The following is a 21,721-nucleotide window of genomic DNA, read 5'->3' on the forward strand; positions in this document are numbered from 1 at the left end:
GACTGTCAAAGGGCATGAAGAGGTCACTAGTGCAAGTTAAATTGTTGCGTACATGTTATGTGTTTAAAGACACAGCATTACAGTTGGCCCTTCCCTTATGCAGGGAATCCATTCCGGACCCTGCCGCGTAAGGAAAATATCACGTAAAGTCAAGCGCTCATTTCAGCAGCACGCACCCGGTGCACACCCCACTGTTTCTTCCAGGGCGTGGGAGAAGCCTTTCCAGCATGGCTCCCAGCGTATGCTGGAAGCTGCATATAGCACGCCCGCATATGACACAGACACACTGTATATACCAAAGCATTATCTGCCTTATTGCTGAAGAAAGCAACCTTTACTTGGGATAGAATTAAGTAGGGCTCTGTCCTAGGCCCACTGCTGTTCAACATCTTTATCAATGACTTGGAGGAAAAAATTGGGGGAATGCTTATCAAATTTGCAGATGACACCAAATTAGGAGGAATAGCTAATGCTCCAGAGGACAGGAACACTCCCTCGGAGTGTAGTGGAGTCTCCTTCTTTGGAGGTCTTCAAGCAGAGGCTGGATGGCCATCTGTCAGGGATGCTATGATCTGGATTTCCTGCATGGCAGGGGATTGGACTGGATGGCCCTTGCGGTCTCTTCCAACTCTGTGATTCTATGATTGCAGAAAAATTCAAGGTGTGCATCACCAGCATTGGCTGCCATTCTCAGAATGCCCTTTAGCAACTCAGGAGACATCCTTTTACTGGCTGTGCCTTCTCACACCAAACCTCTGATCCATCCTTTTGTTAAGCAGGAATGTGTCTTTTTCATGCAACTTTACTGATGGCCTCTCTTGCCTCTGGAGGTTTTGTCTCCTACCTTTGAAACCAACTTGGACCTAAGATTACCCTCTTTCAGGACCTTGTTACCATGGTAATTTTTAGAACAATGAAACAGGATGAAGGTTCAAGCTTCAAACACAGTGGCTAAGCATCATTACAAACAAAGGCAAGAGGTATTTAAGAGAAAAAAGGTCCATAGCAGGAGGTAAAAGAACACCTGGCATCTGATCTTCATGACACAGCCTGAAGATTTTCATGCTCTCAATAAGCCCATGTACACAGCCAGCATGGTGCAGTGGTTTGAGTGTTTGAATAGGACTGTGGAGACCAGGGTTCGAACACCCTCTCAGCCATAGAAACCTATTGGGTGATTTTGGACAAGTCACATACTCTCAGCACCAAAGGAAAGCAATGGCAAACTCTTTCTGAACAAATCTTGCTGATAAAACCCCGCAATAGGATCTCCTTAGGATCACCATAAATTGGAAATGACTTGAATGCACACAACAAGAACTCAGCAAAAATAATTATGATAGATTATCATTATAATTACCAAAGGTTCATCTTCTCCAGCCTTTCCCAAGCTGGTGCCTTCCAAATGTGTTGGGCTGTAGTCATATTGGCTGCTGGGGATGATGGGAGTTGCTATCCAACACATCTAGAAGGCAGCCAGGATGAAGGTAATTGGTCTTTACTCCTGTGGTGCAAACCAGGGGTGGGTGGGTGGACAAAATCTTTTGCAGGTACTGAGGCTCTGTTCTAGCCTTACCTATCCTTCTTGCTTTATCTACTTCCATTTAGCACCACCTTCTTCCATCTTCAGCCATCTCCTCTCTTTAAATAAACTGCTTCATTCACTCCCATATAGTTTCATTCACTCTCAGCTTTATAATTTATTTTTAGTTCTCAGTTTCACAGTCTACCAGGTATTGGACAATAACACAGTGATTCCTAGATTCTTGGATAGAAGCTGAACCACTGAGGATCCAAACCTCCAGGTAGTAACATCTTGTAGCATTGTTTGTTGTTGTTGTTCTCAATACTACTCTGAGCCAGCTATAACAGTTATCCTTCCCTTGCTCAAAGGAAAAAGAAGTGAACTTCTGACCCCTGCACCCAGGGACGTAGCCAAGGGGGGGGTTCTTGGGGTCCGGACCCCCCCCCTTCCATTAGAAAAATGAATGGTGTGTGCTGTTGCGCCGCCGCAACCAAGCCCCATTATAATGGTGGCACTTAGTCTGGACCTCCCTCCCTTCCTAAAATCCTAGCTACGTCCCTGCTGCACCCTTCAACAACCATGTCTGAAAGGATAGAGGAAGAGCAATGGGTTGTGACTAATGGAGGCCAAGAGGACAGCAGCTGTCATTCTGGTTGGATGTATGAAAGGTTTTTGTACTGGATGGTATTTAGAATGCTTTCACATTTTGTTGATAACTGCCTTCAAGTTAACTTCGACTTATGGCGACCCTATAAATGAGGGACTTCCAAGTCACCCAATCCTTAACCACCTACTCAAGTTTTGCAGACTAATGGTCATGGCTTCTCTGACTGAATCTATCCACCTGGTTACTGCAATCTTCCTCTTTTCCTACTGTCTTCCACTAATTAGTATTACTTCATCCTATGAAATGCTGGGTTTTGTAGATTGGTAAGTATTTGGCCTGGGGTCTCACCAAACTAAAATCCCCAGGATTCTATAGGATAGCGTCATGGCAGTTAAAGTGGTGCCAAATGGCTTTATTTCTGCAGTGTGGATATACCTAAAGACCAAGCATAGTCTATATTTTCAGAGGAAGGAATTGGCAAAGGACCACCTCTGAGTATTCCTTGCTAAGAAAACTCTATGAATGGGGTCTCCAAAAGTCAACAGGTGTCTTGAAGGCACATACAAACACAGAGGAGGGAATTTCAGCAGCTGTTGCTTTGTTGTGCAACCAGGTCACAGACAACACCTATGGAAATTCCCTCTTCTGCTATTACAAGAGATAGGAGTTCTCACCAGTTGTACTCTGCCAATCCTATTTTTTAATACAGAAGTTCTTTCGTCTACTGAGAAAGGAAGGAGTTAATTTTAAAAAGTATTGCACCTGTAGCAAATACTAGCTGCTGGGAGAGGCAGGGAGCTTTGAAATTGTGATGAATTACTTTTTAAATATAACCTTCCAAACTCCGGCCCAGTCTATAGACAAATTCTCAGCCCATTTCCCCTAAATATAAGAAAAGTGTTTATTAAATAAAGCTTCACTCAAAGTTATGATTGTACTGGGAAGAATAATAAACATAAACTAAGTTATTCAGCTTCTGTGATAAGAAACAGCTGCAATATAATGGAAGAAATTACTGTATATTGATTATATGAATGTTATTCCTATTTTTACAGAATCCAATAAAAACAGGTAGCGATTTTGTAAAGCCCAGGGTATCTTTTTTGCCCTTTTTTAAAAACTTTTAGGTGCTTTGTGAGTTTTGCCATTTCAGCAGTTTTCCATGCCTTGCACAACTTTTCTGTAATACTAAGAGTTTTTGATGACACTAGTTGCTTAAAATACTGTTAGTTAAGTTCCAGATCAGCTTGTAGTGATCTCCCTGCACCCCGAACTATCTTCCTCTAGTATTCCATTGAGAAAATCTAGAAGATCATTAACATTATTGAAACACGTCTAACTTTTTTAAGTGTTTGGAAGTGCAGTGGACAGGAGGGTCACAATACTTGGCCCAGTATTCTTATCCATGGATTTACACCAGAAATGAACAGAGCTTGGGGGAGAACCACACTTGTAGTCCAAGCATGGGAGGCCCTCACCCTCCATTTTGGGGTAAGTTCTCCCCACTCAGATCACACTTGTTGGGAAATTATTTTTAAAAAGTAACTAGTTACAGTTCCAAGGACCATGTTGTATGCTAGTCTTTAAGAGGCGAGCCCAGGAATGGCCTCCGGTTTGAGGCTTCCAGAAAGAAACACTTGGACCTTGATCCTGTTTGAGTTTTCTATTCCTTTGACATCAGATTTTTCTTTGTTTTCAAGGAGGTGTTACAAAGTGAGTGTTCACTGAAATCCTTTGTGTTTTGTAGAGTCATTTGTAGAAAGTCATTTGCAGAGAGTTACCATTTTGTAAATGTAACTCTTTAGTTCTTTTCATTCCTTAAAAAGTAAGAACTAATTGATTATTGGTATTGTATTTTTAAAAATCATATGTCCAGTGCTACAAACCATATGTCCAAAATCCACTCACCTTCCATCCATGTTGTAGTGCAGTGTGTGACACGGCAGCAACATTAACCAGCACTTGAATGGTGGGATCTTCTTCCACTGCCACCACCACCTGGTAACTATAAAAGTAATTAAAAGTTACATTAAGTGGAAAGCGAGATGAAACTGTCCCTAGCTGAATTACAAATATAATGTAGTTACATCTTTGTAACTCAACTCAAAGAATTAATTGTAAATAATTAGTTATTTGTCACAAGTTATTCCCAGTTCTGGGTAAGAAAAACTTGATTAGTACAGGTGTACAAACACATTCCCAGTCCTTCATTGTGTTGTTACTTGAAATTAAGTAACTTAATTTTTTCCAGAATTTGGCAATAGCTTATTTTCAAGGCAATATGAACTTTAATTTGTTGTTGCTGTGTGCCTTCAAGTCATTACTGACTTACAGCATCCCCAAGGCGAGCCTATCATGGGGTTTTACTGGCAAGCTTTGTTCAGAGGGGTATGCCTTTACCTTCCTCATCTCTAAGGTGACTTGCCTGAGGTCAGCTCCTCCTGTATCACCTGTACCCTTAAGGCCCATTTATTTACCCCCAGTGGCTTCCATGTGAGTGTGACAGTGAATCCACTGCTGGCATAAAGGTTTCTATCCAAGGTGCTGAAACGCCATCTTACCAAAATAGGTTCAGCACCTTTAACAGTTCATCTAAATTTCAGAGTAAAACCCAGAGTAGATTTGCTGTTCATGAACATGGAAACTACCTCACCCCTACTGCAACACTTATCAGGCTGCTATCATAGGTCATAGTTGCACATTTGGAAGAGGTAATTAATTTTCCCCAAAGTTTTTAACTTTTTTTTAGTGTTGGTTCTTTTCTTGAGTGGAAAAGTGGAAATGGCAGTTAGTTCTACATGTAGACCCACTGGGACTGTCTTGGCAGCACTGCATTTTAGTTTCATATGTATTTTAGCATTAAAGGAATTATCCTCTGACCTTGCCTCCAAATGATAAGCAGAACTAATGAACAGAATTTACGAACTGAACTGACCCCTGTTCTGCCATCCCCATGGCTTTTCCCTTTCTGTAGGGCATAGGCTTTCTGCTTTACCAAAAACAGTCTTCTGTTTGAAGGTGTCCACCCTTTGAAGGAATGTCCAGTGCTTGGGCTTATCTGCACTGCATAAATAATGCAGTTTGACACCACTTTAATGGTCATGGCTCAATGCTAGGAGATTTCTGGGATTTGTAAGTTTTTGAGATATTTAGCTACAAAATCAATTGTTGTGCCAAAATACAACCTGAAGGACATCTCTGTAAAATTTAAAGATAGTGTAAAAATAGATTTGCAATATTAAAACTAATTAACAGGGAGCAAGAAGAGCTCTGAATTGAAGCTAGGACATTGTCCGGAATTTAAAAAATACACTATCTGCAGCCAAAAAGAAAGAGAAGCTTTAATGGATGGCAGATGAAGCTCTTTAAGCAGGTAAGGACAAATGAGAAGCAATAGTAAAAGGAGAGAAAAACAGGTCCAGAACCCTAAATGTAACTGTTCAATGATTTGTGCACCAGGACAAAGAGAACCATATGACAATCAATGCAGAAAAGAGAACAGTGAAAAAGGTAGAACAAGAGACCTCTTCCACAAGATTCGAGAAATCAAAGAGAAATTTAAATTGAAAGTGGGGATGCAAACTGATCAACAGAGAAATATATTGCATGATCAAGAATAAAAAGCCAATGAAATCAATACAATGAAGAACTATATAAAAGATGAAAGAGTGACAGATTCATTTGAGTAACTATTATTTTAACATGACCCCAAATTTTAGAAAGTGAAGTGGAAGCTGCACTCAAAGCACTGGGGAGAAATAAATCATCAGAAACAGATAACATTCCAATAGAGCTGTTTCAGGCAAGTACATATATGTTGGCATCCCTCCCAACAAAATTTTGATGCTCCAATAAAACCCCTTGGGTAGTTGAACCATCTGTGCTCCAGATCCCAGCATCACTAATTTACTCACTCGGTAGATTTGACAACCCTAAATACTTCAGAAGCAGCAGATGGATCCAAGTTATGGGACCTGATTAAAATCTGAAAGCAACATCATTTTTTAAGAGCAGGACTAGTGTTAGAGGGATTCTGTGGCCAGTGGAAAAAGAAGCTAAACCATCAAGGCTTTGTGTTAACAAACTCTTTCCCCCACAGCACTGACCTCAGAACAGAGAAGGCTGATCCAACTGATTAGCTGATAAGGCCTCAGAGGAACCAGTTTATTGGTTATCGTTCTATCAGTAGATGGGCAAAGAGAGAAAAGTGAAAAAGTTCCATTTTGTGTTGTTGCTCTGTTCTCTGTTCTGTGCTATTCCAAATTTGACCTTGTGCCTCATGCCAGGATTTGTCTTGTCCCAATCAGACCTTCCACTCCAAATGTAAATTCTGCCTTAAAAAAAAAGAGAGAGAGAGAGAGAGACACCAGATGTCTATATCTAAAAAGTATAATATTAAATCCAATAACATCCAAACAATGATACCTTTATTGGGACAACCAAAATGCACAATTACAAGTTGCAAGCTTTGGAAGTCATACTGACTTCAAAAGCTTGCAGCATGTAATTGTGCATTTTGACTGGTCCAATAAAGATATCATTGTTTGGATGTTAATTATATTTGCTATATGGCCAACACTGCTACCCCTAGATGATTTTTGGATTTTAAGGCATAATATTCATTTTCTTACTGTTGGACAGAGAAGTTGTTCATAACTATGCAGGACAACTACTTTTCCTTGATGTTGTTTCGATGCAGGCCATATTCCTGATGAGACTAGTTACTGTAGACACTACAGTAGTGAAGTTACTATGGTTTGCTTCTCTTATGTGGAATATACACCCACTAATTCTCTTTTTGGAGCAAGGAGACATGAAATCAAGAATTCCTGTGATCTTACTCTCAATGTTAAATGATTCAACTTTTCCTCTTAATTTCTGAATAAGACACAAGATCCCCTTGGGAAGTGGATCTTTTTTGAGATTATTGTAGGATATAACTAGCAAGTCATTCATATCTGAGTTTAAATCCCCAGTTAACCATGATATCAAATGATAGTTGGGCCACTGACACCACTTCTCTTCCTACACGTGTTGTTGTAAAGGCAAGAGGAGCTTATTTGGGATCCTTGGTTTGAAAGCCTTGAAGAATTTGAAAATAATTAATATGGCTGAATGATACGCCTCTCTCAACACACACAACTTCCTTTGCTCTTTGAGATAATGTAATGCATAATAGTCAAACCTTTTATTTTTCACATACACCACAAAGCTTGATGGAAAATGTTGAATAGGCAAGAGCCCTGAGGTCTTAGCCCAAATAGTAAAGAGAACTTTTTTTTTGGATGGGAATAGAGTTGAAATGAGTATATTCTCTTCTGAATTTGTCTATTCTGTCAACGTGTTCCCTGGGCTGGGAAGTCCCCATCTTTGCCTTTCTGGATTTCTCTCTGTGTATGTGTGTGTTTCAAAGGTCTTTAATGTCATGCTGGAAAATCAATTTGAGGTCAGGAGTACATGCCACTGTGATCTTTGATTTCTTTTTTCTTCCACCAATCACTGCTCTCCCTCACACCATCCCCCTCTGACTTCAGATGCACAAAAAACTAAACACTTCCAAATGTTAGTAAAGCGCAGACTCCAAATGACCACAAGAGCTGCCGTATCTTTAATTAGTGGCTTTTTCTTTTCCTAACTAAGGAGAAAATGCAAGCAAAGGGAAGGCACGTTGGCTCCAGAGCAAGGTCTCCTGTGTCAGACATAGGGGATGAGGGTGATCATAAAGTTGAGGGGAGTTAAGAGGGAGAGAGGGAGACTGGGCACAAGAGCAGAGGGAGGACATGATATCATTTGGCGCTACTCATACATGGGACTTTTGGAGGCTTTTTCATGGTAACAACAGCACAATGCAATCCATCAGGATGTTCACTAGCTAAAATGAATTTGTCTTCAATTATAACAACAACAAAAGTTTTGTTATTACCCTTCTGCCTTAAGAACAAGAACAACAACACACGACAAATATATGCACTGTGAAAACCAAGATGTTATAGTTGTCGGAGAGGACAACCAGGTTCACGTTGCATTTAGCCATAAATCTCATGGGGGTAACATTGCTAAAACCCCTGTTTTTCAGCCTGCTATACCCTGCAGGGTTGGTGTGAGGATAAATGGGGAAGAGAAAGAACTATGTGCGGCATCTGAATTCATTGGAGAGAAGGGGGTGAGTGATATGATATAAATATAATGTTTATATTTACAATGTTTAGAGTAAAACAATGTTGGCCAAAGATTTTCTGGTACTTGAGGAAAAGGACAAGTTTGCAGTGCATACACGTACACACACACACACTCTCTCTCTCCATGTATAGAATGAACAAGACTGGCACTTGGATTTTACTTCAAGACTAATGATGTGGACTGTATTCTCCCTTGCAACTGTGGGTAGCAGTCTAGTTTCAAAGGGTTTACAATTGGCAAGCTATAGTGGTATGAGAACTGGACTACAACTCTGAAGGCCAGGTTTCAATTACCCATTCAACCATGGGAACTCACTCGATGATCTTGGGCAAGTCACACACTCTCAGCCCCAGAAAACCTTGTGATAGGTTTGCTTATGGTTGCCATAAGTCAGAAATAACTTGGAAGGTACACAACAACAAAAATGATTGCCTATGTGGCAAACACAGTTCTGTCCTCTGACACAAGGGAGTTTGGGAGTTTCAAAGAAAATGGTCAGAGGATTGATGCCCCCGCCCCCGCATTTGCCAACTGAGGGGCTTGCCTCTGTCAATGGTAGGGTCAGCCTTGACATAGTGACTAGTTCAGGTCACACAGAAGAGAGGGCTGACTTAAATCCTGATCTTTATAGTCCAGCCGACTATCCAACATGGTAGACATGTGCAGACTTCATGCTACTTTAATCTCCCTGGCTAGACAGATCAGGCTGAGAGAGAGGGATTACTCATGAGTTCCCTAGTTAGGTGTTTTTCCTAGGATCCCCAAGATCCATCCTGAGATCTTTTAATTCAAGATCCTTTATAATGAACTGGAGATTGTCCAAACGTGTTCTGCATAGGAGGTCAAACTAGAAATGGGGAAGTTTTTCTTAGAAGCAAGAGAAAGTGATGGAGAGAATTTCACTCACATAATTTTTCCTTATCATGCTGCTGGCAGAGGAGCAGAACCAGTTTTTTAATGCCATCTCTATAGGTCAGGGTGGAGAATTTGTAACTCTTTGCATGTTTTTAGGATAGCTACTGATATATCACCAGAAAGGAAGGAAGGAAGGAAAAACAACAAATTGCACAAAGGTTGTCTATACTAATGAGAGTTACCTTCAGGTTGACTCCATGGAGTTCCACTCCTGGAGTTTTCTTGGCAACATTTATTCAAAGGGGGTTTGTCACTAGCTTCTCTCAGGCTGAGAGAATATGACTTGCCCATATACAATGGGTTTCCACAACTGAGCAGGGATTCAAACCCCGGTCTCCACTATCTTGGTCCACCATTCAGTTAATCACTGTACTGCTATATGTACAGAAGTAAAATTAGAAATGATTCCTGTACCTTGAACAGAATTAATAATATATCTCACCTGGATTTGGGAAAACTGTGGCCAGGTGACTTGTGTGCCAGCTGAGTCACTCTGGATGTGCTTTCCATTGATAGGCAATTTCTAGGTCCCTTATTTCCCTGCTTTTGACTCTTTATCTTTTAACTCGGACTGGAGAGTCCTTCATACAGAGGACACCTTAAAAAGGGTGATCATCCTCTAGTAGCCCCTCAATTAACGAAGTGTCCTTTACAAAAGGGGACACATGGCCAACCAAGATGATGTTGAACTGCAACTCCCATCAACCATCCCTGTACAACCAAGGGTAAAGAGTGATGGGAGTTGCTATCCAACAATATGTGGAAGGCCAGATGGCTCTTTTTTTCTGCCATAGGTGAGGACATACAGATATGAATAAAGAGTGAAACCATTATTCTCAAAAGTAGAAAGAATAGCAGTTGTCTTTGAGCCATGATAGTGTTCATTTTGCTATCCACTCCCTTTCTATTATCAGACGGGGGAAAAGATGGGAGTAAAAGGCATATTCTTGGCATAATTGTGCGATCGCACTGAAGATTTTCAGACAACAATGCACTCATCTAGGATTTATCCCATGAAGATCCAGGAATGCTCCAGCAATAAACGATTCATGAACTGTGAATGGTTTGTTGCTGGAGTATTCCTGAATCTTCATGGGATAAATCCTGGATGAGCATGATGTGTCTGAAAATCTTCAGCATGATTGTGTGATTAGTCCAGGAGTATGCCTTTTACTCCCAGCTCCCCCCATTTGATAATTTCCTATCCTAAGAGCCCAAAGTGGATACAATAATTTTACATTAAACTGATAGTTCCACTTCTCTTAAGGCCAGACAGTCAGAACATACAGGCAAATAACAGACACAAGGATAAATAAAAAGAATAATAAAGGGCTAAATCTGATTTTAGTCTCCAGCAGAGTAGACCCATTGAACTCAATGGGATTTAAATAAGTAGATTGCAGTCATTTTAGTGAGTCTGCTCTTGTTAGGGTTTACACTGAATTTAGCCCAAAGGAAGGGAAAGATAACACTGTGGACTAGTAATGTAAAATACAGAAATTTAAATAATGAATATAAACTATGAATCTGCATTCAAATCCTGGATTAATAATGAATTAACTAGATGCATTATCTGTTAAATGGGGATAATAATACTGGTCTACCATACATGGTTGTTGTAGCAAGTATTGAATATGCAAACTAATTAACCACAATTACAGAGTCTTTGCCTAATATTCACTCATTGCTATAGCAAACTTACCTCTAGGGCTATTGGCAAAACAGCAGGATAGCAATAGAAATAATAACATTAATAAATCAGTAGACAAAGGGATCTTGCAGCGCCTTTTAGACTAACTGAGCAAAAGAAGTTGTAGCATAAGCTTCTGTAGACTTGGTCTACTTCCTCCAACACTCAAACCACTGTATCACATCTCCTACTGCTGTTTAGTCACTAGTAATTCCTAACATATCATTGTACAGTCAATTATTCTTTCCTGTATATAATGCTTGTATCTTGCCCTTTCTTAATTTTATTTGTATCTGTCAACCTTTACAGTGCCTTTAGATTGTGAAACTTTGTCATTACTGAGCTTGAACTCTGTAATGGTCATTTCAATTAACTGACTTACTTTCATTGCATTCCCCCCCCCCCCAGTTTTGCAAGCTCATTTTCTTCTTGTAAACATCTTATTCAAAACTTTCAAAATGTAATTTTATTTTAAAAATAAAATTGGAAAAGTATTATAATTTAAAGGGGGCTGTATGGTAGTGACAGAATATATCCCTGGCATGCAGTTTGGTCTCCAAGTATTTTAGGTTTAAGAAATGAGTGGATTCAGACCTCTGAAGTATTGCTGCCCCCAGTAGCTTAGACAATGCTTGGGCAAGAAGAGGATCTTTTCGTTCCAACATAAAGCAATCTGAACAGTTGAGGAAAATGAGGAATGTGCCTCCAGGGAAAGCTGAAGGTTCTCTGAATCTAGAGCTGTGGCTAAATTTAACTGTTTCCCCAAAGAAGAATAGCATCAACTGAATTTATCTGATTTACTAAGTTTTTATTAATTCAGTGAGTCTCCTCTAATTGGATCTAACAACTAAATTTAGGTCAGTGTTTCCAAAATGTGTGGAACCAGGGACACAGTTGGTGCATGGAGTGTGTGTGTTCTAGATTAAATCAGAGGCACCCTGCAGTCTTATGCTAAAAGGGAGACGGTACACAGTGGTTTCCTTCATCACCACCTTGAACTACAAGCATCTTAATTCAAGCTGTGGGATACCACAGAGATAATATTTTACTATCCCACCCAAGTAGTAAGATCCTGGGAATATGAGACTTCACAGTCTAAACAATAGTGTTGTCACTAGGATCCCTTTTAACACTTGTAGACTGTTGCAGAATGTGTCTGGGTCTTCTCAGACCTTCTTTTGGGATGATTTTACTTCCCCTTTATTAGCAAAAAATGAAGATATCACTGTTGATGAGGACCCAAGAATCCCCAAAAGATGAAGACTGGGAATCCTTCCAAACACAGAGGGACTTTCCTCTGGGTAATAATTCATAGAATGGCACAGTTCATTATGTTTAAAGGACTGCACAGCCCACCAGTGGTACGTAAGGATTACTGTTCTCTTTCCCTTCCTCCCAACATCTGGAAACACCCTAAAAGAGGTGCTATCTTATATGGAGGATCCAAGGTTGGTCCTAGGAATTTGGCAGAGTGAGACAACCACCTGAGGCAGCAGATCTGGAGTGTTACCTAACAGCAGCATTTGGTAATTTATTAATTTTGTTATTATTATATATGTAATGTAACGGATAGGGAGATTTTCAGGATTTTCTATTTCATGTGCCAAAGTCACTTGGCTGGCTGTGCCAAAGAGATGACATTTGTCATTCTGTCTCAGACAGCAAAATGTCCTAGCTGACTCAACAAAAGTGTTAGCTCAAGATTACAGAGGAATTGCTCAAAAGCCCTTACAACCCAGCTCTAGTATACAAACCAAGCCATGTTTCAGACTGCTGCCACACTGCAGAATTAATGCGGTTTGAAACAATCTTAATTACCATGGCTCCATCCTATGGAATCCTGTGATTTGCCATTTGTTGTGGAACCAGAGCTATCTGACAGAAAAGACTCAGTATCTTACAATGCTACAAATTCCAGAATTCCATAGGGTGGAGCCATGGCAGTCAAAGTTGTGTCAGACAGCATTAATTGTGCAGTGTAGATGCAGCCTCAGACAGAAAGCAAAATGACCCTCTCTTCCCTCAAAGTGGTTGAAGTGCATGGGGTTCAATGGCTGGGATCTTTCCCTTGGCTACTTGCTATTAATTCCAAACACTTATTTGTGATACATCTTCCTCAGTCACAACACATTAGATAGGTCATTTAAAGAAATTGCACGAGTTCATTGTATTTTTCCTGAACTAGGGAATGCTTCACATATCTCATAAAGTGGACTAGAAAGAAAGCTCAAGTCATCATAAAACATCCATGCATCTGAGGAAGTAGACCACGTTTATGAAAACATATGCTACAACTCCTTTTGCAGTCTCAAAGGTGCTACAAGATCCCTTTGCATACTGATATTCCAGACTAACATGGTTCTGTCTCTGTATAATAAAATTATTATGTTCTCAAGGTGCCACCAGGGTTGTTGGTTGGTTGGTTTGGGGCTGGTGTCCATTTTCATGCTCCCTCCATTATCTGACACCTGGAAAACCTTTACCTGGCTATAAGGTTGTCTCTAAGACTCTCTGTCCTCCACTGCTTTACTCAGGTATTGCAGACTCATGCCTGTGACCTCCCTAATTGAATCTAGCTATCTGGCATGTGGTTTTTTGTCTTTTCTAATGAGCCTTGCCTTCTCATGATCTGGACAAACTATGGCAGCCACAACTTGATTATTTTGGTGCCAAGGGAGATTTCAGGCTTGGTTTGTTCAAGGACCTATTTGTTTGTCTTTCTAGCTGTCCACAGTATCCTCAGCACTCTTCTCCAGCACCACATCTCAAATAAGTCGATTTTCCTTTTCTCTGTTTTTTCACTGTCCAGCTTTCACATCCATATGTGGCAACAGGGAATTCTTAGTGAAGCTCAAAATGGAGAACATTTTCAAACTCTTCCTGGACAGGAGGTTGAAGTATAGGATATGTCCTGGAAAAGGAGGGTGGCTGGTTACTCTGCTCCTGGACAGTCCTGATTTCGCCTCCTTTTCTTCCTCCTGGTGCTTTCTTCCTTTTCATCCCTCTCTTTCCCCTTTATCCACTCTTCTCTTAAATCTGAGGGAAAAGGGGAAAAGAAAACTAAAATCTGGAGAAGCTGAGGGCTCTTCTCCTCATTTTTCAAGAAAAATGGAGGACATTACAACTGTCAAAGCTAAAAGTACTCATGGCAATATAAATTAATGCTTCTTAGTCATGCTCAAAAGGGGATGACATTTTTGAATTTCTCCTGGACAGAAGACTGAAATGTAGGACGTGTCTGGGAAAAGGTTGGTTACCCTGCTCCTGGACAGTCCTGATTCCTCCTCCTTTTCTTCCTCCTCCCAGTGGTTTCTCCCCTTTCTCCCCTCCCCTCTTAAAATCTGAGGGAAAGTGGGGAAAGAAAAAATCTGGAGAAGCTGAGGGTTCTCCTTTTCCTCCTCCTCTCCATCATTACTCTTGCTCAGGGGACCAGAGGTCATAACACCAAAATGTGGGACATTCAAGAAAAAGGGAGGACACTGTCAAAGCTCAAAACACTTCTATAAATGTACCTTCATGCTCCTTAGTCCGGCTTCAAAGGGGAGGACATTTTGGAATCCCTCCTGGACAGAAGGCTGAAAGGGAGGACATGTCCTGGGAAAAGGAGGAGGCCTGGTCACTCTGTCCATTGTAAAAGCTTAGAACACTCACAGAAATGTCAAGTTGTGTTTCTTAGTCCTGCTCAGAATGAGAAGACATTTTGGAAACCCCTCCTGGACAGAAGGTTGGAAGGGAGGACATGTCCAGGGAAAAGGAGGGCGCCTGGTCACTCTGCCAAGGGCCCATTGTAAAAGCTTAGAACATTCAGCCTAGCCACGTAAAGATGTGTTTCTTAGTCCTGCTCCAAAGGGGAGGACAATTTGGAATCCCTCCTGGACAAGATGCTGAAAGAGAGGACATGTCCTGGGGAAGAGGAGGATGCCTGGTCACTTTGCCCATTGCAAAAGCTTAGACCACTCAGCCTAGAAATGTCAAGTTGTGTTTCTGAGTCCTGCTCAGAATGTGAGGACATTTGGAATCCCTCCTGGACAGAAGGTTGAAAGGCAGGACATCTTTGGCAAAGTCCTCGTGTCTCTTCCTCTTCCTCCTCCCCCTCCTCCTCCCAGTGTTTTCTCCCCTCTTCTCTTAAAACCTGAGGAAAAGGGGGGGGAAAGAAAACTCCAAATCTGGAGGAGTTGAGGGCTCTCCTTCTCCTTCTTCTCCTCCTTGTTTGCCTCTCCCTCCTCCTTCCTTGGCTCCCAGAGGGCCCTCAAAGGCTCCCAGACTGTAATTAGAGGGTGGATCCTGCAAGGCAGAGGAGCTCTCCTTCCCCTCACAAATCCCGTCCCTTCTCAACTCCACAGACCAACTCCTTTTCTTTCTCTTTCCCCCTCCTCCCTTTTTCTTTCTTTCTTTCTTTCTCTCTCTTTCTCCCCCCCCCCTTTTTTTTTTTTTGGCTTGCCTCTTTCCTTTCCCCCTCAGAAATCTGCTGCAAAGCCCTGAGGCTGGGACAGGGATGGCATCCCCATGGCCCCTGCTGCTGCTTGAGGTAATCTCTCTGCTTGAGAGACAGACAGACTGCGGTGGAGGACCTGGGCTTTGAGATATCTAGCCATATCTAGAGATAGACAACTAGATATATATGCATATATATATATATATATCTCCCACCAAGTGGAAGAAAGGAAAGCCCAAACGGCCGGCCAAGGTGGGGGGGAAGGAAGAGAAAGAGTGAGAGAGGAACAGAAAAAGAAAGACAAGTAAGGAGTGATTTATTTCTCTTGCTGCTACTTCCTCGTCCCCTTCTTCCCTGAACCTCAGCTTCTCCTCCTCTGGCCTTTCTGAGCTCTCCTCTGTCTAGCCTTCTAGATAATAGTAATAATAATAATAATAATAATAATAATAATAGTGTAATTAGGGAAATGGTAATTGAAAGCACCAGGGATGACTGGAGATGGAGGTAAGTTGGCACACATCAAAAAGTCTCCCAAGAGACCAAGGATGGCTGGGTCTCCATTTTTCTGAAAATGTCCATGGTCGAGGGTTTTGTTGTTGCTGTGTGTTGTGTGCCTTCGATTCTGGTTTATGGCGACCCTATCATGAGGTTTTCTTGAGAAGGTGTCTTCAGAGGGAGGTCTGCCATTGCCTTCCCCTGAGGCTGAGAGAGTGTGACCTGCCTGAGTCACCCAGTGGGTTCTACATGGCAGAGCATGGCAACCCTAAAACAACTCTATCATGGGGTTTTCTTGGGAAGGTTTCTTCAGAGGGGGGTTTGCCATTGCCTTCCTCTGAGGCTGAGAATGTGTGACTTTCCCAGAGTCACCCAGTGGGCTTCTATGGCTGGGGAAATGAGAATGTGAGGCACCAGGGATGACTGGAGATGGAGGTAAGTTCACACACACACACACACACAAGCCTCCTGAAGGTGTGGAGGGTAGCCAGAAGAGACCAAGGATGTTTGGGTCTCACTTTTTCTGAACAAGCCCACTTGGATGTTCGAGGGTTCTGTTGTTGTTGTTGTTGTTGTTGTGTGTGTGTACCTTCAAGCCTTTTTGGACTTAGGGCGACCCTATCACTGGGTTTTCTTGGCCAGATTTATTCAGAGGAGGTTTGCCATTGCCTTCCCCTGAGGCTGAGAGAGTGTGACTTGCCCTGGGTCACCGAGTGGGTCAAGGGATCTTGTAACACCTTGGAGACTTAATAAAAGAAAGAAAAGTTGGCCAGGTGGGTGAGTTTTGGATAGCCTTGAGCCTCTTTCCTCTGTTGATTCTTGTAGGTTCACTTTGTGAGGAAGGGATTGAGACTCTCTCTTTTCCCCTTCTTTGAAAAACCATTATTTCATTTCCGTGTGTATGTTTTTGCTACCCTTCCCTCCTTCCCTTGCCTTGATTAGAAGAACTAGCTACAAAGGTTTCCACAAACTGAAGAGGAGTTGTGTTGCAGAGAAATTGACTTGTTTTTGGTCTTCATTCCCCAGCCCTGCCTTTGGAGGGTGGCTTGAGAAATAGACTGGAGAAAACCAACTTCTCAGCCACTGGATTCGCAAATATTTAGGTTTCGGTTGAGGACAGAATCCCAGTTCAGGGCTATTTTCAGATTTGTATGGGCTGCAGATATTTTCTTCCTTCCATCCAGCTGTCCTGTTTACAATCTTGTGCCTATTAGAAAAGGAAAAGAAAAAATAAAGACACAGACATGATGTGTGGGATTTGAGGGTTTGAAAGGGTTAAGTTGATAACTAGCCATTTTAATTAAAAATGAGACTAATGGGACTGGAAAATAAAATTGCCGCTTCAAAAAGTGGCAAATTGTTTGAAGTTTGGGGTTGTGTTTTTTTTAAGAAAAAGAAAGAAAAAGCATTCTGAGCATACAGGATGGAAATAGGTGCATTAATAAGGTCATGTTCCACATTAAAGAAAAGCCCAGAGACAGACGCCACTTCCTTCAGGGTAAAATGCGCAGCTTTGGAAAACTGAAAGGTGGAAGCAATGGTAACTACTAAAGTAGTGGGATTGGGTTGTGGTTGTACTAAAACAACAGGCAAGAATTTGAGTGTTAGATCATCTGACTGATCTGAGCAAGAGGACTTATATTTGCACCATAGAACTTGAGGTGTTTGTATATGTGTTTGTTTGTGCGTGCATGTATAGATGTAGATAGATATATGAATATATTTGACTGTACTGTATATGGGTATGTGTGTGGATAAATTTTATCACATGAAATGACAGGAAAAAAAAAGGTGAATCGAAGGATTCCTGCAAGTTTCAACATATGCATGCGCAAACACACACAAAAAGGAGTTTCTGGGAGATATCACACAGCAACCTTCCCTCTGAATGTGTTGGACTATGGCCCCTATGACCCAGCATGGGAGTGATAGGAGTTGTAGTTTATCACATCCAGAATGTCCCAGGTTAGGGAAACAGGCACCACATAACACATGCAGGAGTTCCGTTATAGTTTGTATGATTATGTTAATATGTGAGTGTGCTGCAATGCATGATCTAATTGACTGAAACACCTTTCTGCCTACCTGATTTACAGAGACTGTTCTGTGGAATCCAAATAGTGATTGCTTCTGTAGAGTGCCTCAGAATGTTCCAATTTATTCTCTAACTAATATTTACAACAGCCTTATAAAGTAAGCTAGCATTATTTTATCCCCACTCTGCAGACAGGGAACTTAGGCTGAGAGAGGATGGCTTTCCTAATGCTGAGGTAAGATTTGAACTGGCGACTTCTTGGTTTGCAGCTCAGCCTCTTGCCCCTTTGACTCCACTAGCTCCCAGATGAAATAGATCATAAGATTTAATAGTGAAAGGTCCAAATGGGAATATAAAACAGCAGTGCTGAATGGGGAGCCTGCAGGCTGCATCCAGTCCATAAGGAGTTTATCACACTGGGGCTAAATTCAGCATTAAAGAGAGAGTAAAATGCATTTAAAGCATCCCGCAAATAAAGCAAAAATGGCAAGTAATTGTGCGAATGATTATCACACGCAATTGCGCAAATAAAGTGATATCAGAAATGCATTGTCGATGAAATCTTGAAAGTAAAAAGATAAACGTTAATGCTTCTTTTTGACTACTTTAATGGCGGGTTTTGTGCAACGTCTTACGCTATTTTTCCAGGATATTCACAGGATAAACTCCTGTTCTCCTTCATATGGTAAACTCCATGTGGGTTGCATGGTATGTTTGTCTAAATTTGGCCATTCTTATTTCATTAGTGCCTGTAGCACCAGAGTAGTTTTTACTAGAAACTGGAACTGTACCATTGCAGTTGAGCAATTATGTTTTGAACAGAAGCTGTTCACTGATTTTTTAGCTCACCCTCTATAGCCAGTCTTTACCAGATTTATGTTCTTATGGGGAGAGTCCATAGCTCAGAGCATGTGCTTTGCAAATGGTAGGTCCCAGCTTCAATCCATGGCATCTCTAGGTATGACTAGGGCTGCTGCTACACTGCAGAAATAAAGCAGGTTGACCACACTTTAACTTCCATGGCTCAGTGCTATGGAATTCTGGGAGTTGTAGTTTGGTGAGCCACCAGAGCTCTCTGGCAGGCCAGGCTGAATACTTCACAAAACTACAAATCCTAGAATTCCATAGCACTGAGCCATGGAAATTAAAGTGGCGATAACAGCCTAGGAAAGCATCTTACTTGAAGCCCTGGAGAGCAAGTACTTTCAGCCAGTGTCAATAATGCAGTGGTCAATGATCAAAGCTGCCCCTACTCATATGCAGACTAAGACTTAGGTGGTCAGGTGCCGGATGTGGTGTGGGTGTTCTAGGTAGGCTGCCCTGCACCAGAGCTGAGGACAGTTACATTTTTCACTACAACTTCCCAAATTCCCAGCTAGTGGCTATAAGGAATCCTGTGAAGAATAGACCAGCCCCTCCCAGTTCTTCCATCTGGGATAGTAGGGGATGTTGCCCAATCACTAGTGTTGAAGTGGGATAGAACTGCTAGTCTGGTCAGGTTCTGTAACTGGAATTTTGTCCTCCTCAGGCAACATAAATTTCTTCATTGGCTCCTAAATCCAATCCAGTATGAAGCAGCTTCCTATGTTCCTATCTAGATATCGAGGACTGAACTACAATTCTAATGCATTTTTCTTTTAATTGCATGTTATTATACTGCTGTAATCTGCTTGGATTCCCTGAGATTAAGCAGAATACAAATAAATACTATTATTATTATTAATGGGCCCTTGAGGTTTGGTCCTAAGGCACACACACACACACACACACACACACACACCATGGATATCAAAACCCATGGATACTCAAGTCCCATTACATACAGTGGCACAGTAAGATGGTATCCCTTGTATAAAATGGTGAAATCAAGGTTTGCTTTTTTGGAATTTATATATTTCTAAAATATTTTAAAATGATGGATGCTTGAATCCATGGATAAAAAATCCATGGATATGGAGGGCTGACTGTATATTGACATCAATTATGTTGGAGTAAGATCTCAGATAGACTAAATTGCCCTTGTTGCGATGAAGTTAGAGTAGCTATAGCTGATACAGTATAGTCCAAAATGGCTTTTCTCCATTGATCGATTCTGGTTAAATTTACCCACTGTTTAAGGAGGCCTTGCTTTAGTGGAGGCAAAGTGAAGTAGCTCCTCTTTGTTCTTCAAAGATTAAACCACATTCTCTGTAGTTATAATTCAAACTGAAATATCATGAAAAAAGCTCTGTCTCAACTATGCTGATTTTCTGACAGAAGACATTATTCTCTTTCCCATGTTTAGGAATAGTGTGGCTTTTAAAAAAAAAATAGTAAACACATGTGGGGAAACCATAGAATGAGAGGATGACATCTTTAGTTTTTCTTCCCCACAATCTCAATCCAGAATGGAGGGACTGCCTCCTATTAGTGCAAAGTTACTTTGAAGACAACAGCTTTCAGAATCCTTCAATTGGCATCATTTTGGTCATGCTGGCTAGGAAACTCTGGGTGCTGTTGCCCAGCAAAGTTATTTTTCTAAGATCTGATCTGATTTATAATGGAAGGGGAAACTCCTATTTGGTGCTACTCATTTAAAACAATTTGGTGATTGGGAAACCATCCCCTGGCACAAGGGGGTTGATTTGACATCTCTTTGGGGAAGGAGTGAGATGAGAAAAGAGGTGAGCCTACTCATTCCCAGCATGCTAATGGGATTGTGCCACATAGGAGTTAAGAGATATCTCAGAAGTGATGGTGTCAGATTCACTTTCATTTGCTTTCTTTGTCTTATTGCTCTCAAAAATCAGTGGGGTTTGGATGCCCCAGCCATGAGATGCATGAAGGCATTCCGTTTTCTATAGCGACATTGCCACCAGCTGCAGGCATTGCTTTGACCACTGTGTGCATCTGCCTGGATGTGGCTGCAGTAGTTTTTGCTCTGCTATGGTAACTTCCCATTGAGTACTGTTGTCCACATATTCTGGAATGCATTGCTCCCCAACCTGAAAATTTGTAGCATTTTTAAAGAACGCAGCAGCGGCAGCGGCTTAAGGGAGATATTAATGTTTCAGAAATGACCAGCCCACCCCTTTTTATAATTGACAGTTTTCTTAAGAAGCAAAAACCGGCACAGGTATTATGAAGAGAGGACAATGTGATTTTTAAGGCAAAAGCCTTTCTGATCAGAAAACTTTCATTACCAGGAATCACATAAACGTAGTAAATAAATGAAAATAATTAGACTAATTGCACACACACACACACATGCACACCCCAAATTTGGATGAAATACATAAAAATACACACACAGACGGATACAGAATGCTATTTCTAATCATTCTATTTTTATTTGTGGATTTTTGTCTTCTGCCCTGGAAACTTATTGACTGAAAGAATAAAATATCTGTAATAATTACAAATAAAATAAAATGTCATCTTTTCCCTTCCTCCTCATAACACTTGAACTTGGGATCATCCTATGAAATTGACTTGTAGGAGATTCAGGGTATATAAAAGAAAATATTTCTTTACATGATGTATAGTTAAACTATGGAATTCGCTACCATAAAATGGCCACCGATTTGGACAGCTTTAAAAGAGTATTAGACAAATTCCTAGAGGACATGGCTGTGACTGGCTACTAGTCATGAGCCTTATATATTACCTCTAACTTCAGTGGCAGTATGCCTTTTTATACCAGTTTTTAGGGAAAACAAGCAAAAGGATGCTGTTGTCCTCATGTGGGCTTCCCAGGAGAGTCTGGTGGTTGCCCATTGTGGGAACAGAGTGCTGGCCTAGATTGATCAGAGATGCCCAATGCCCATTGGTTGCTGGTGGAGTTGAGGACAGGCTCACCA

General features: G+C 41.2%; 1 protein-coding gene and 1 long non-coding RNA gene across 7 annotated transcripts in view; one reads left to right on the forward strand and one right to left on the reverse strand.

The window, feature by feature from the left end:
- Positions 1 to 6,175, reverse strand: part of LOC121920848 — a 79,122-nt gene extending 72,947 nt beyond the window's left edge. The window contains exons 1-2 of the long non-coding RNA XR_006101777.1: positions 6,047 to 6,175; positions 4,041 to 4,137 (exon numbers count right to left, since the gene is read on the reverse strand). This is a non-coding gene — a long non-coding RNA (uncharacterized LOC121920848). The remainder of the gene's footprint in view (positions 1 to 4,040; positions 4,138 to 6,046) is intronic.
- A 1,633-nt stretch (positions 6,176 to 7,808) lies between these two features.
- Positions 7,809 to 21,721, forward strand: part of SP7 (Sp7 transcription factor) — a 53,867-nt gene continuing 39,954 nt past the window's right edge. The window contains exon 1 of one of the 6 annotated variants that reach the window (XM_042448063.1): positions 7,809 to 8,295. In XM_042448063.1, coding sequence (XP_042303997.1) covers positions 8,098 to 8,295 — 198 coding nt within the window. In that variant the 5' untranslated portion in view covers positions 7,809 to 8,097. Of the gene's footprint in view, positions 8,296 to 12,294; positions 12,444 to 15,081; positions 15,657 to 15,688; positions 15,857 to 16,261; positions 16,283 to 21,721 lie in introns of those variants that run through there. The other 5 variants (XM_042448069.1, XM_042448065.1, XM_042448071.1 and 2 more) reach the window with 5 other exon arrangements.

Source organism: Sceloporus undulatus, chromosome 2, assembly GCF_019175285.1.
Source record: "Sceloporus undulatus isolate JIND9_A2432 ecotype Alabama chromosome 2, SceUnd_v1.1, whole genome shotgun sequence".
Lineage (NCBI taxonomy): Eukaryota > Metazoa > Chordata > Lepidosauria > Squamata > Phrynosomatidae > Sceloporus > Sceloporus undulatus.